We start from the raw sequence: 15,488 nt of genomic DNA on the forward strand, positions 1-15,488 counted from the left end.
TTAATTTAGTAGGGTATACAAATACCTACACTTTCTGCCAAGTATGATAAGGATACGACAAATAGAATTAAAGTACTAGGTACAAAAATAATTTTTAAATTTTAATCATATGAATCATATCATAAATTAATCAAAATAACTGTGCCGTTTCATATTTAACTTCAAATATCTCGAAAACTAATAACTTTATCGTTACCAATGAAGAGTATATGATTTACATAGAAAGTATTGGAGAATCTAAAAAGGGCACTAAAATAGTAATTCCTCCAGTGGCGTAGAATTTGAGAAGGGTCAACCATTCACTATCCCCTGTCGTACGCCTCTGGTAGTAGCTAGAAACGTTTGTTTATCATAATTTGGTAGGGTGTATAGTAGTCACACTTTCTGCCAAGTATGAAAAGGATACGTCGAATAGTTTTAAAATTCTGTGCAAAAATAATTTTTAAATTTTTAGATAAAACACCCTGTAACTCAGTAAGGGACCACATTTTTATTGAAGTGTTTTAGGTTAAATCTTCGTATTTTGTGCTAAGGTTTCTCCAGTTACTATATGGACAATTATTAATGAAACACCCTGTATAGGACATCTATGAATTCTTGATAAGTACACACACCCAAACTTTCATGGAATCATCCGATATTTCTTACTATTTCGTGCGAATTTAAAAAAACAAACACACGAAGTCAAACAATATTTATTTTAAAGCAATTTAATAACAAATACCTACATAACAATTAAATAAAACAATAAAGTATTTAACAAACAAATTGAAAGTAGTTGTTTTAAAGTCAATAGCATCAAAAATTTCGCTGTAAAGCGAATAATGTTTAAATTGTTTTTGAAGTTATACTTCTTTACGATCGACGGTGAAATTTTGTAATTCCCTGGCGCATGCGCAGACAGACAGTATGTAGTTCGTTGCTAATCTTTCAAATTATGTATGTATCGGCGCAAATAAGTCATTAAAAGAATATATTAGTGTTTTTAGTAAATGTATTATTTATTATAATTTTTGTGTCTTTGGATTTGTCTTCCTCGGGAATAAAATATTTTATAATAATAGTAAGTATATTTACTTTAAATTTTAAAGTATTTTTATACTTCAGTTGGTCTATTAAATTTGTCAGTATGTATGAGAAATCTTGTAACCTGTCAAAGCAAAGGGAATATAGCTCCCCGGTTCAAATCCATGTGTTATCTAACTTTTTTTATTTTTATTATTGTTTTAATAAAAATTTTTGGAAATTAGTAAGTAAAAATTAGTTTAATCTTTAAATACAAATAACCTGTTGAAAGTATATTTATTTCGTTGAAATCATATAATAGAAGTATAACTTCTTACGTGCGTACAAAGTACACACACATTCTTTTTTTATTTATTTTTTTGTATTTTGTGGTAGTCAGTGTTATCATCTCTAGTCCTTATCCCTAATCAAATTATCAACATTGTGCAGTGTTTTGTGGATTATCCCGGCGAGCTCTAATTTTTCTTTTAAGCATATCCCACAAATACTCTATAGGATTAAGCTCGGGTGAGCAAGCAGGCCACTCCAAACAAGGGATACCTTCTGCTTCAATGATGTCTGTAGTCACTCTAATGGTATGTAGAGGTCCATTATCATGCAATAAAATTAAATGTTCTCCTATTGCACCTCTCCAGAGCCTGACTACAGTTATCAATATACCTGTGAGCAGTTAAAGTTGATTGGATGAAAATTAAAGGAGTTTTTTACGGATCACAATTCCTCTCCAGAACATTACACTTCCACTTGTATATTTGTGAATAGATCTGACAGTTTTCGTTCTTGCTTGTCTTCCTCGACCTCTAAGTACACGATTTCATGGGTCATCTGATTTTACACAAATCCTGACTTTTTTTGAAAATAGCACATTTTGTCAATTCAAAATGTTCCAATTTTGGTGGTGAAGACACCAATTTAGGCGATCAATCTTGTGCTGCCTGAATAACTCGGGAACCCATAACTGTATCCTGCTGTATACTTCTTGGTACGAACTCTTCTTATCGTTTCAACTGAAACAGTTACACCTGTAGCTTCCAAAAACTGCCTTTGGAGCTGCAGGTGAGAAATGGTTAGGTGTCTTCCAGCAGATTGGACAATTAAACGATCTTGGAGAGCCGTTATTACTTTTGGCGACTTTTCCTTGCTTTATTTTCGAGCTTTCCTAGTTCCTGTTATCTAGCTTAGGTTTTGGACAGAACGCCCTGTATTACGCTTAGCTCTACAGCTATGTCCCTCTGAGAACATTACTTTCTCCACAAGACCAATAATGTTTCCTCGTTGTAAGTTCTATAACCCCACATCAGGCATATTTTCGTTTTTGGGCGCAAAAGTTAGTTTATTTATTTTCGTTCAATTTGCAACTCGAGCAAATAACCTATACATACCGTAAGGTACCGAGCTGTAATAAATAAACTGTCCGATTGTCTTATATTTATATTTCTTTATTTTCAATAAAAACCTTTATTCTTCGCAACAATAACAAGTTTTTTCAAAAGAAATAAATATTACTTTGAAATAGATGGTGATTCCATATAAGTTTGGGTGTGTGTGTAGGTGTATTATCTGTTTATTCCTTTTGCATATTATGTCTCTTGGCTGGTTTTGTACAGTGCTGTAAAATGTTTATCCCCATTTTTTTTTGTTTTTAGATATTTTTTGGTACTATATTGTTTTATACAGGGTGTAACAAAAAACAGATCATAAATTAAATCACATGTTCTGGAACCAAAAATAGTTCGATTGAACCTAACTTACCTTAGTACAAATGTGCTCATAAAAAAAGTTATAGCCCCTGGAAGTTACAAAATGAAAATCGATTTTTTCCAATATATTTAAAACTATTGGAGATTTTTTACTGAAAATGGACATGTGGTATTCTTATGGCAGGAACATCTTTAAAAGTAAATAAAAGTGAAATTTTTGCACCCAATAAAAATATTGTAGGGGTTTCGTTCCCTTAAACCCCTCAAATATTTGTGTACGTTCCAATTAAATTATTATGGTAACATTAGGTAAACAAGATGTTTTTAAAACTTTTTTGTCTCTTTATAATTTTTCGATAAGCCAGTTTTTATCGAGATATTTTGAACATTTGTAAATTACAACACAAATTTCACATGGTAAGTAATATTATAGAGACCTGATAAAACATAATATGAAAATTTGTGAATTTACATTTTTTAGGTATATTTTGAAACATATTAATATCTCGTTAAAAAATCGTGTATCGAAAAAATACTACGAGGCAAAAAAATTTTAAAAACATTGTGTTTAACTAATGGTACCACAATAATAATTTAATTGGAACGTACACAAAAATTTGGGGCGGTTAAAGGAACAAAACCCCCATAAAAATTGTATGTAAACATATTAAAAAAGAAGCCGCATCTCGATAAAAACTGGCTTATCGAAAAAATAATAAGAGAAAAAATTTTTTTTAAAACATTGTGTTTAACTAATGTTACCGCAGTTATAATTTAATTGAAACGTACACAAAAGTTTGGGGGGGTTTAAGAGAACAAAACCCACATAAATTTTTTATGGGGTGCACAAATTTTAATGTTATTATTTTTTTTGAGATGTCCCTACCATAAGAATACCACATGCAGGGCCGCGTTTAGGTCAATTGACGCCCTAGGCAATTCTCTAGTAGCCGCCCTTAAAACATGTACCATTTTTGCCAAAAAAATTGCAGAAAATTTTATTTAAATAGGAATATAGGAATTTTTTTCATGACAAAATAGACAAACTGTTAACACCAGTGGCGGCTGGTCAGAGGAGGCAAGGGAGGCTTAGCCTCCCCATAAATTTTTTACACATGCTACACGGTTTTGTTTACTTTGCTATTTTGCTTTGCGTTAGAGATATCGGAAAAAGTTATTTGAACAAGTTGTTCCAAATAATGTTCTAACCCCATATACCAAATTTCATCACAAAATTCGCACTTTTAGTTTTTTCATTATTTGTAGTCAGGATCCTAAAACTGGAGAGGAGGCTCCTGGCCGGAAAATCTCACTTGCTAATGCCGTCTAATGCTCCGCTGCTCCGCGCAGCCCAGCAGCGTTTACGGAGACCCGGTCTCCATAGAGCTGCATTATAGTTTAACGCACACGCTGCCCGGAGATTGGGCAAGGCGGCTGATCGGCCAGCAGCCTCTTCTGCAATTTTAGGATCCTGGCTACAAATAATGAAAAAACTAAAAGTGCGAATTTTGTGATGAAATTTGGTATGTGGGGTTATAATAATATTTGGAACAACTTGTTCAAATAACGTTTTCCTATATCTGTAATGCAAAGCAAAATATCAGTAATTTACCGTGTTTTTGGATTCGCAGTAGGCCGCTTTTAGAATTAAAAAAATTCAGTTGAGTATCTTAAAAAATGTGAACCTTCAGCCTGTATGGACTGCAAAAGTTCAAATCTGTATTTATTTTGATATGCATATCTACTTATAGATCGAATTGTTAACAAATAAACGACACAAACTTTGGTAATACACTTTTACAATTTCACAAACTATTTTTAAAATGATATGATATTATGAAATTATGAATTATGATGATATTATAAAATGAAAATAAAAAATGGTCAAAAAATGGGGCCTTAAATTAGATTTTTTTGGCGGATTTTTTTGCTTACAGTTAGGTATAGCCTCCCCTATGGTAAAAATCACGAGCCGCCACTGGTTAACACGTTCTTGCGTCATACTGGATGAGAAATTATTTTTACCTAATTCTTGACATTTGCGAAAATGACCTTTCAGCGGACACGTTGGCAGCTGGGATGCACAAATAAATGTACAAAGGAATGTCAAAATTAGGGAAAATAACTTTCAGTCCACTTAGTGCAGTCACTGAAGGTTTTCACTTCCGATTTCGGTGAACCTTGAATTTTTATGAAAATCGGTGAATAGTTAGAGAATACCTCAAGGAACAAAGGTGATATGATGCCAACTTGCGCTTTTACCGTGGTGGTGGATGCCACCCCTTCTCGGGGGTGAAAATTATTATTTTTAATAATACCATAAATCGATATAGAGAGAAATCCTAAGCAAAATTTGTTATATAAAGTTATTAATATAAATCAATACTTTTTGAGTTATTAGAGATCACAGATTTTATTTTTTCGTAAAAAATGCATGTTTTAAAGCTGTTTTTCACGTATAGCTCGAAAACTGTAAGCTTTTACAAAAAAGTTAATATTACCAAAATTGAAGATAATAAAAAGCTGAATACACTCCTTACTTAAAGAACCAAACTGATCTTAATTTATAGTGAGTTATGGGTAATTGAATGTATATTTTTTTCGACGAGTACTCAAATCTGAGTATTCAAGCTAAATAACGGAAAAACGATGCATTTTATAAAATATACCTGCTTAGCACTTGTCAAAGTACTTCGGAGTACCTATCAAATGAGCTCCAGTAGAAGTTAATAGCATCATAATTAAGCAAGTTATGATGAAAATAAAAGAACCCTTTAGAACTTTTTAGGAAAAATTGATAAATAAAACATACGCCATTTCCACAAAAATTAAAATTTATAGTAATCTTTAGAAGAATTTCTTTATATTAGCATAAGTAATGATTTCAACAATTTTTACCGGTTAAGAATGCATATTTTTGAAAAAAAGGTATAATTTATAAAAATCAGAATTTCTAAAATTATCGTAATTTTCGTTTTCTTTTGATAATAACTCCAAAAATATTCAATATATGTAAAAAGTGATATATTTATAACAAAATTTTAGTTTTTTCTGTATCAAATATTTTACCTTTTTACTATTTCTGTAGGCTAAAATATAACCGAGATAGAAACGTTTAAAGCTTAAATTTTGCTGCGAGAATCATGTAACCGGGGCCATTTAACCTTTTATTTTTAAGGGAAAATGAAAATGTAGTATGTCAAAGTGTGTAAATAATTTTATTTCCTTAGCTGAGCGCTTTCGACATAAACGTCATCATCGGAGCTAATGCTAAAATAAAAAAAGAGATCTTGTAAGAACAAGAAGTACAAAACTCTTTTTTACTTACGTCAAATACTAAAAAAGTACCGCTACATAGAGCTGTAAACAAGTGCATCTTAGGAATGTACATTTGATTTTTAACATTCCTAAGATGCACTTGTTTACACCTCTATGTAGCGGTACTTTTTTAGTATTTGACGTAAGTAAAAAAAGAGTTTTGTACTTCTTGTTCTTACAAGATCTCTTTTTTTATTTTAGCATTAGCTCCGATGATGACGTTTATGTCGAAAGCGCTCAGCTAAGGAAATAAAATTATTTACACACTTTGACATACTACATTTTCATTTTCCCTTATTCATTCAAGTGTGTACAAACTTATCAGTCTTTCAACTACTTTTATTTTTAAAAAAGTAAGGGGTTTAAAATATTAAATTCAGCGCGATTTATTAGCCATTAAAATTAATTTTCAAATGGTTTTTAGGCAAATCTGATATCATAAAAATTAACGCAGTTATTAAAAAAAAACAATAACTTTTTGGAAAAATTTTGAAAAGATAAATTTTGAAAAATATTTGGTGCTTAAATTTTAATGCTATCAACTTGTTCGGGGGCTCACTTGATAGATAGTTCCAAGTACTTTGACAAATGTTTAATAAAGTATGTTATAAAATGCATCATTTTCCCGTTACTTAAGCTTGAATACTTAGATTTGGGTACTCGCCGAAAAAAGTATACATTCAATTACCTATAACTCACTTTTAGTTAACATTAAAAGGTTTTTCCAGTAAGGAGTTTATTTCATTTTTTATTAGCTTCAATTTTGGTAATAACCTTTTTGTAAAGTCTTTGAGTTATTTATGAAAAATCTAAAAACTTTATATAACATATTTTGCTTAGAATTTTAATAGCTCCTATCCACCTTCAGTGACTGCATTAACTCTTCTTTAAATATTAAGATACGTATGTCAATTGGTGATTTTATTTTGGTATCCAAATGACCCTTTAAGTGAATGCATTCATGTATGCATGATGTATCTTCATCGTCTTTATTTTGTATCAGATTTTCAGCTTCTTTAATAATTTCTTCATTACTTAATTTTGCCAAATCTCTTAAAAACACGAAAACGTTGATAAATAAGTCGATAAGATTCCAGACGTCTATTCAGGTTTCTTATCAGAGTGTCGATTATAATATAGAATGTGTGGATTTTCATCTCATCACTAGCTGAAAAGTTTAGTTCATCATCGACCCCCTCTTCAAATTAAATTTTTCTTTGTTTTTTTCTTATTTCTTTATATGTTTTATTTGTGCACAATTTTTTGGCTTCCTTGCGGTAAAGTAATTTGAAAGAGCTTCATACTCTTTAATGACAGAACCCAGATCCATAATTTTTATATAGGTACAAATGTAAAAATATCTTTTGTACAGTATTTTTGCCGCCCTCTCATAATGTACCGCCCTAGGCAACTGCCTATATTGCCTAATGGATAAAGCAGCCCTGACCACATGTCCATTTTCAATAAATAATCTCTCATAGTTTTCGATATATTGGAAAAAATTGATTTTCATTTTGAAACTTCAATGGGCTGTAACTTTTTTTATGTGCACATTTGTACCAAGGTAAGTTAGGTTTAATGGAAATATTTTTGGTCCCAGAATATGTGATTTAATTTATGACCTGCATTTGTGTTACACCCTGTATATTCGAAGTCTCTTGTTGTCCTTATTATATTTATTTCTAACTGTTGCATTTATTGTTCGGAGATCCATGTCTCTTTCAATCCATTTCTCTCGTCTATGAGCTTCTTCTTGCTTTTCTGTTTGGTGTTGTTTTTGTTGTTCCTGCCTTCCATTCTCTAGCCAGATATTCCTCGCGAAGTTTTTAATTTGATTGTTGTGTGACATTCTTCATCAATCTATGCTTTCGATTTTTTTTGGTCATATTATTTGTTCTGCAGTTTCTATGATGCTGTTTATTATATTATTCTCTTCCTTTATTAATTCCCAATTCTTCAGTATAGTTAGGTACAGTTGTTTTATTTTTTGTGTTTTGCAAATTTGGCATAACTAAATGTATTAATGACGTAACTTACAAAGAATAATTACAATGTATTGCCAATAGTTTTGGAAACAAAATAGAAAGTAACCGGTGGTGGAACAATAACTCAGACTTAAAACGATACAATAGGTTGTATATTTGGATGAAAATTAGGTTATTAACTGATATGTGTGCCCATCTCTACCAAGAGAAACAAGAGTCATCTGTAAGGCGATTATAAGAAGTAAGACGAAGTATGTGGACCTGCATACGAGTGTAAAGCCTACTTTTGTCTCGTTTATAACAATTTATTTTCCTTAAACTAACTAATTTTCTGTATGATTTCTCGGTCAGTTTAAAAAACTAGGTGTGTGGGATGGACTTCCTGATTTATTTTCTGTAAATGTGAACGTCAGACCTTGAAGTTTACATTTAATACAAAACCCTATGAAACAGAAATTCTTTTTACTTCATAATGTCAGTACCTACAGGATGGCTGAAAGTGTAATAAGTGGACAATACAATAAATAAATGAAGTGTCACAAATTTATTGGAATACATAAATAAAAGGGAAACTGCAGGTAGGTATCCGACCAAATACGGCTGCCTGAAAAAAATGAGTTCTAAAAGCGTTCACTATTTTAATTTCATACTGAATTCACTATAAGGTACTAAAAACGACTTGGCAGAAAAACAAACAACTATTTTACTAATTAACACACTAGTTCGACTCCGTCTTTCGGTAATATCGGATTTCATAGTTTCGTTCATAGATTGACGTTACTATAAGTACCCTTCAGATTAAGACACTGTTGTCTGACACCGGTGTCCGCCACCTGCAATAAAGCATTGAACGACTACAGTGCAGACGAGCCACTTTGAGTGTCTGGCTGATTTTAGTGGCTCAACAATGCTTTGCTGCAATCTGCAATTGAACACCGGTGTCTAAGCGTGTGCTCACTACGGAGACCAAAGGATGGTATCCTAGCCTATAGCATAGTATCCTACTCTTCATATTCGTGAATTCTCGCATTTAAAATAATGTATTATTTTACCTGGCGATCGAAACTATAATATCGATCGCTATGTAAAATAAATGAATTATTTTAAATGCTAGACTTCACAAATATGAAGAGTACGATACCATGCTCTAGGCTAGGATACCATCCTTTGGTCTCCGTAATGAGCACACCCTTAGGGTAAGCACAGAACAAGTAAGTCGCGGTGGAGGTGTAGGTCGCGGTAGATGCTACTAGTTAAGTCGCGGTCGATGTCGACAGCACATAGCAAGGAGGTCACCTGCGCTGTCAGTCGAGCTAGAACCACTATCAATTGGCTGTAAATAATCAGATCCTCCTTCATGTTTCAAAAATTTACTGAATTTAATTACTTTAGAAATTCAAAAATAAACTGAATACAAAAAAGGGATTATATAAAAAGTATCAACTCATATCATCCTTGTAGGCCGCGCAGTAGACATCCATGTAAAACATAGGACATAACAAGTAAGTCGAGGTGGATGTGTAGGTCGCGGTAGATGCCACTAGTTAAGTCGCGGTCGATATCGACAGCACATAGCAAGGAGGTTACCTGCGCTGTCAGTCGAGCTAGAACCACTATCAATTGGCTGTAAATAATCAGATCCTCCTTCATATTTCAAAAATTTACTGAATTTAATTACTTTAGAAATTCAAAAATAAACTAAATACAAAAAAGGGATTATATAAAAAGTATCAACTCAGATAGCGCAGGTAATAACAACTTGGCTTCTAACAACGAATCAATCACAGGAAAGCATCACAGGGCCGCGCAGTAGACATCCATGTAAAACAAACTCAAAAGCATCGATGTAAACCTCCTGGATGGCATCGCGCTAAACCTCCACCGCGACTTACCTGCTCTGTTCGCTTCCATTAATTACAATGTGTTTGTTTTACATGGATGTCGACATCGACCGCGACCGACAGCTACAGCTCCACCGCGACTTACTTGTTCTCTGCTTACCCTAGGGTAAGAACATAACAAGTAAGTCGAGGTGGAGGTCGCGGTCGATGTCGACATCCATGTAAAACAAACACATTGTACTGAATGAAAGAGAACAGAGCAAGTAAGTCGCGGTGGAGGTTTAGCGCGATGCCATCTAGGAGGTTTACATCGATGTTTTTGAAAATAAAATGAGTTTGTTTTACATGGATCCATGGATGTCTACTGCGCGGCCTACAAGGATGCTTTTCTGTGATTGTTCCGTTCGAAGCCAAGTTGTCATTAACTGCTCTATCTGAGTTGATACTTTTTATAATATAATCTCTTTTTTGTATTCAGTTTATTTTTGAATTTCTAAAGTAATTAAACTCAGTAAATTTTTGAAATATCAAGGAGGATCTGATTATTTACAGCTGACATTTCATCACTATCATCACTTGACTGACACAACATCGCAAAAGCACAGTATTTTTGTCATTCAAATTTCATTAAACTACTTCACTTGACAGTGGTTCTAGCTCGACTGCAGCGCAGGTGACCTCCTTGCTATGTGCTGTCGACATCGACCGCGACTTAACTAGTGGCATCTACCGCGACCTACTTACTTACATCACCTACATACTTACCATCCAATCAACTGATTTATTCAAACTAGGGAAAAATCAGGTCCAGATTTAAAAAATTAGTTCGTTTTGGTCTTAGAAAAAATTTCACCCTGTATACGCTTTTTGAAAACTCTAATATGAATTTTACAAATAAGACAAATAGGCAATTAAAATGGCATACCTATTTATTTTTTTCCCCACACGATTACTTAATTTTTTATTAAAAAATCAAATTTGTCAAAATCGGAATTTTAACCTAAAAATGAAAAAAAATGAACTCACGGTTTAACTCGCTACAACTCTGTTCCATTTTAATATTTTTTTTCTGAAATTTTTACAGCACATACCTCTTACCATTGTGAAGACTATGAAAATTGTTGTAGACTTTCAGTCTTCTTCTTGTAAAAGTTGCAAACTTGTAAATCGCAAAAATTAGGTGGAAAAATTTAAAATTTATCAATTTGATCACGTCTATGTTAAACTATAGAGTCCAAAAGAAGTGTTATGGGAAGTTTTAGATGTAGACGTGATATAGAAAAAAAAAATGATAAAACTTTTAATTTTAAGAAAAACGTTGTTTTTGTAAATTAATTTTTGTAAAAAAAATTAATTTTTTTTAATCTATGCAAAAACTTTGCCAAACTTTTTATGCATAGTCAAATTTGATTTTTTAATAAAAAAATAAGTAATCGTGTGGGGAAAAAATAAATATGCCATTTTAATTGCCTATTTGTCTTATTTGTAAAATTCATATTAGAGTTTTCAAAAAACGTATACGAGGTGAAATTTTTCCTAAGACCCAAACAAACTAATTTTTTAAATCCGGGCCTGATTTTTTTCTAGTTTGAATAAATCAGTTGATTGGGTGATAACATAAATTAAATATTTGTTCAAAAAAAAATTATTTTTGTAATAAAAGTTATTTTTATTTTAATCTATGGTTCACTTTACGAAACTTTTAATTATTCATAGTCAAATTTGATTTTTTTTTATAAAAAATTAAGTAATCGTGTAGGGAAAAAAATAAATATGCCATTTTAATTGCCTATTTGTCAAATTTGTAAAATCATATTAGAGTTTTCAAAAAGCGTATACAGGGTGAAATTTTTTCTAAGGAAAAAACGAACTTATTTTTTAAATCCGGGCCTGATTTTTTCTTGTTTGAATAAATCAGTTGATTGGTGGTAACATAAATTAAATATTTGTTAAAAAAAACTAATTTTGGTAATAAAAGTTAATTTTGTTAAATATATGGTTCACTTTACCACACTTTTAATTCATAATCAAATTTGATTTTTTTATAAAAAATTAAGCAATCGTGTGCGGAAAAAAAATAAATATGTTATTTTAAATGCCTATTTGTCTAATTTGTAAAATTCATATTAGAGTTTTGAAAAAGCTTATACAGGGTGAAATTTTTTCTAAGACCAAAACGAACTAATTTTTTTAAAGCGGGACCTGATTTTTTTCTAGTTTGAATAAATCAGTTGATTAGGTGGCAATAGTGTAACGATTGACCAAAATAAGAGACACATCGATCGGACCGTTCAAAAATTATGACGAATAAAAATTTCTGTCAAAATGCGAAACTCGCCCTGTATATTATTAAACAATGGGAGCAGACACTTTTTAATGGTCATTTGTTATTCCCCATAGGGGCCTCTATAGAGGTAGGAGTATGTACAGTTCCTCATGACTCACCCTATATATCGCGCAAACTTAAAGTTATATCAAATTTTAGATTGTTAACTATAATTTTGTTTATATACCTAAAAAAATATTTTCGTGTAAGACAGATTCGGCCTCCCCTCTTCACCACCACTGGCACTGGAACTAGATGGGACCCTACTTTGGCTTCATGCCGTTAAAATGCGTCGCTGTCGCTGTCTACAGTTACACAGCCAATTCGCATTTCAGAGATGTCAATCGGCTATTGTTAGTAAGAGTTAATTTTGTTAAATATATGGTTCACTTTACCACACTTTTAATTCATAATCAAATTTGATTTTTTTATAAAAAATTAAGCAATCGTGTGCGGAAAAAAAATAAATATGTTATTTTAATTGCCTATTTGTCTAATTTGTAAAATTCATATTAGAGTTTTGAAAAAGCTTATACAGGGTGAAATTTTTTCTAAGACCAAAACGAACTAATTTTTTTAAAGCGGGACCTGATTTTTTTCTAGTTTGAATAAATCAGTTGATTAGGTGGCAATAGTGTAACGATTGACCAAAATAAGAGACACATCGATCGGACCGTTCAAAAATTATGACGAATAAAAATTTCTGTCAAAATGCGAAACTCGCCCTGTATATTATTAAACAATGGGAGCAGACACTTTTTAATGGTCATTTGTTATTCCCCATAGGGGCCTCTATAGAGGTAGGAGTATGTACAGTTCCTCATGACTCACCCTATATATCGCGCAAACTTAAAGTTATATCAAATTTTAGATTGTTAACTATAATTTTGTTTATATACCTAAAAAAATATTTTCGTGTAAGACAGATTCGGCCTCCCCTCTTCACCACCACTGGCACTGGAACTAGATGGGACCCTACTTTGGCTTCATGCCGTTAAAATGCGTCGCTGTCGCTGTCTACAGTTACACAGCCAATTCGCATTTCAGAGATGTCAATCGGCTATTGTTAGTAAGTTAGTTAGTTCATTGCTAGTGCGGTCCCTGACCGTGTTGAAACGTGTGATTTTGTGCAACATTTTAAAGCTTTGTTTTTCACGGAAAGTTACATTACGCATACGTTATGGACCGTTGGTTAAAATGTGGATCGTTAAAACGGGATAGACCTACAGACGAAGAGGGAGAAAATGCATTAAATGTTTAAGTTAAAAAGTCAATGACTCTCGAACCGAACTTGTCAGTGTCTCTTGAACCCAACTCGTCGGCGTCTCTTAAACCTAATTCGACCAAGATCAGTGTTGCAAAAATTAGAAAATACAACTCTGATTACTTGGAAATGGGTTTCACGTTCACTGGCCCTGAGCAGCAGCCTAAACCTCAATGTGTAATTTGCTACGAAAGCCTTTCGAATGAGTGTATGAAGCCAGCAAAACTCCGTCGGCATCTTGAGACAAAACATCCAGAGTACAAGAGTAAGTCATTCGATTTTTTTTAAAACAAACTAGGAGAGCTCGTAAAAACATTACTAAACACTATGGTGCAAATGTAAATGAAAATGCAACCCTTGCATCTTATGAGGTATCTCAGCTTGTCGCTAAATGTGGAAAAAACCATACAATTGCTGAAGAACTTATACTACCATCAGCAATAATTCTATGCAAGAGAATGTTGGGTGATGCGGCTGTTAAGATAATAAGTACTGTTCCGCTCTCTAACAATACTGTCCAAAGACGAATTTCAGAAATGGCCAATAACATTGAAGATACATTGCTGGTCAGACTTAGCATGAGCGACATGTTTACTCTTCAATTGGACGAAAGCACCGACATATCAAAAAAAGCAATAATGTTGTGTTTTGTTCGATTTTTGTGGGAGGACCAGATATTGGAAGATTTTCTTTTTTCATGCGAACTACTTCACACAACAGCAGCAGATATTTTTACTGCATTGAATGATTTTTTCAATAAACATGACGTCACATGGACAAAATGTGTGGGCTTGTCTACGGATGGAGCAAAATCAATGGCTGGCCACAAAGCAGGACTTCAAGCTCGTGTCAAATCAGTAGCTCCTGAGGTGAAATGAACACACTGTTGTATTCATCGTGAAGCCTTGGTAGCCAAAACATTGCCTGAACCTTTGCAGAAGATACTTAACGAAGTAGTTCAAATCGTTAAGTACATTAAAACTCGACCTCTGCAATCCAGATTATTTTCTTTGTTGTGCAAAGAGATTGGCAGTGAGCATGAATACCTTCTTATTCATACGGAAGTAAGGTGGCTCTCTCGAGGGAGGATATTGACAAGATTTTTTGAACTTAGAGATGAATTTAAGTTCGTGTTTTTCTTCTTGACACCAAGTACGCAGATGTTCTCACTGACTTTTCTTAGCTTTGCTCAACTGCCTACTTAGCTGATGTGTTTGAACACTTGAATGTATTAAACTTAAGTTTGCAAGGGAAAATGTAGACATGTTCGAAGTTGAAGATAAGATCAGTGCTATGGTAAAAAAGTGCCAGCTGTAGGCGGCAAGGATTGAAAACGAGTCGTTCACTAACTTTCTTAATTTGAAACAGTTCTTGGAGTCTGCAGAGCAGAGTTTACCTGACCCGATAAAGATCAACGCAGCCGAGCACCTACGCAGCCTAGCCACGACTTTTAGGATATACTTCCCTGAACCTGACCCTGACGATGGTGGGATTCGAAATCCTTTCAGCTGTCAAGCAATTGAACAAATCCAAGGCCTGAAGGAAGAAGAACAAGATAAGCTTTTGGATTCGTCGAGTTGTACGATGAAGGACATTTTTAATGGCGAGAAAATAGAAGACTTCTGGGCAACAGCATGCAAGGATTACAAAAAACATGGAGACAAGGCCATGAAAAAAATCCTTCCATTAGCAACAACCTATCGGTGTGAAAGTTTCAAGTTTGGAACCTAACATTACAGAAATAATGGATTCTAAGGTTAAATTCAACGTATCTCATTAATTGAGGAGTGAAAATTAAAACCAATAATGTACTTGTGTAGGTACTCTGTATTTTCACACATACTAAATAGCATTAGTTTTATTTATGTTGTCACATATTTTGGCTGTTTTCAGGTAACTTTAGGTTTGTTTAGGTCTTTAGGAAATAGTGGGGGGTCCTCGTCATTGTAGTACCTTGATGAAGGGGTCCTTGGAAAAATTTAGTTGGGAACCCCTACCCTAGAGCAAAGTATCGTACTCTTCATTTTA

At 33.1% G+C, this 15,488-nt stretch overlaps 1 protein-coding gene across 1 annotated transcript; it reads left to right on the forward strand.

Moving 5' to 3' along the window:
- Window positions 1-14,723: 14,723 nt before the first annotated feature.
- On the forward strand, window positions 14,724-15,191 carry LOC126893010 (zinc finger BED domain-containing protein 5-like). Its single transcript, XM_050662947.1, has 2 exons — window positions 14,724-14,756; window positions 14,829-15,191. Exons 1-2 carry the CDS (start codon window positions 14,724-14,726, stop codon window positions 15,189-15,191), a joined length of 396 nt encoding a protein of 131 aa, XP_050518904.1.
- The last annotated feature ends 297 nt before the right edge of the window (window positions 15,192-15,488 follow it).

The sequence above is a fragment of the Diabrotica virgifera genome, chromosome 10, assembly GCF_917563875.1.
Source record: "Diabrotica virgifera virgifera chromosome 10, PGI_DIABVI_V3a".
Classification (NCBI taxonomy): Eukaryota; Metazoa; Arthropoda; class Insecta; order Coleoptera; family Chrysomelidae; genus Diabrotica; species Diabrotica virgifera.

What these genes read in the sequence shown, in the direction of transcription:
- LOC126893010 (XM_050662947.1), top strand. Translation starts at nt 14,724, where the DNA reads ATGTTCGAAGTTGAAGATAAGATCAGTGCTATG. An exon ending in AAGATAAGATCAGTGCTATG is followed by an intron (nt 14,757 to 14,828) that starts GTAAAAAAGTGC and finishes AATTTGAAACAG; the next exon opens with TTCTTGGAGTCTGCAGAGCA.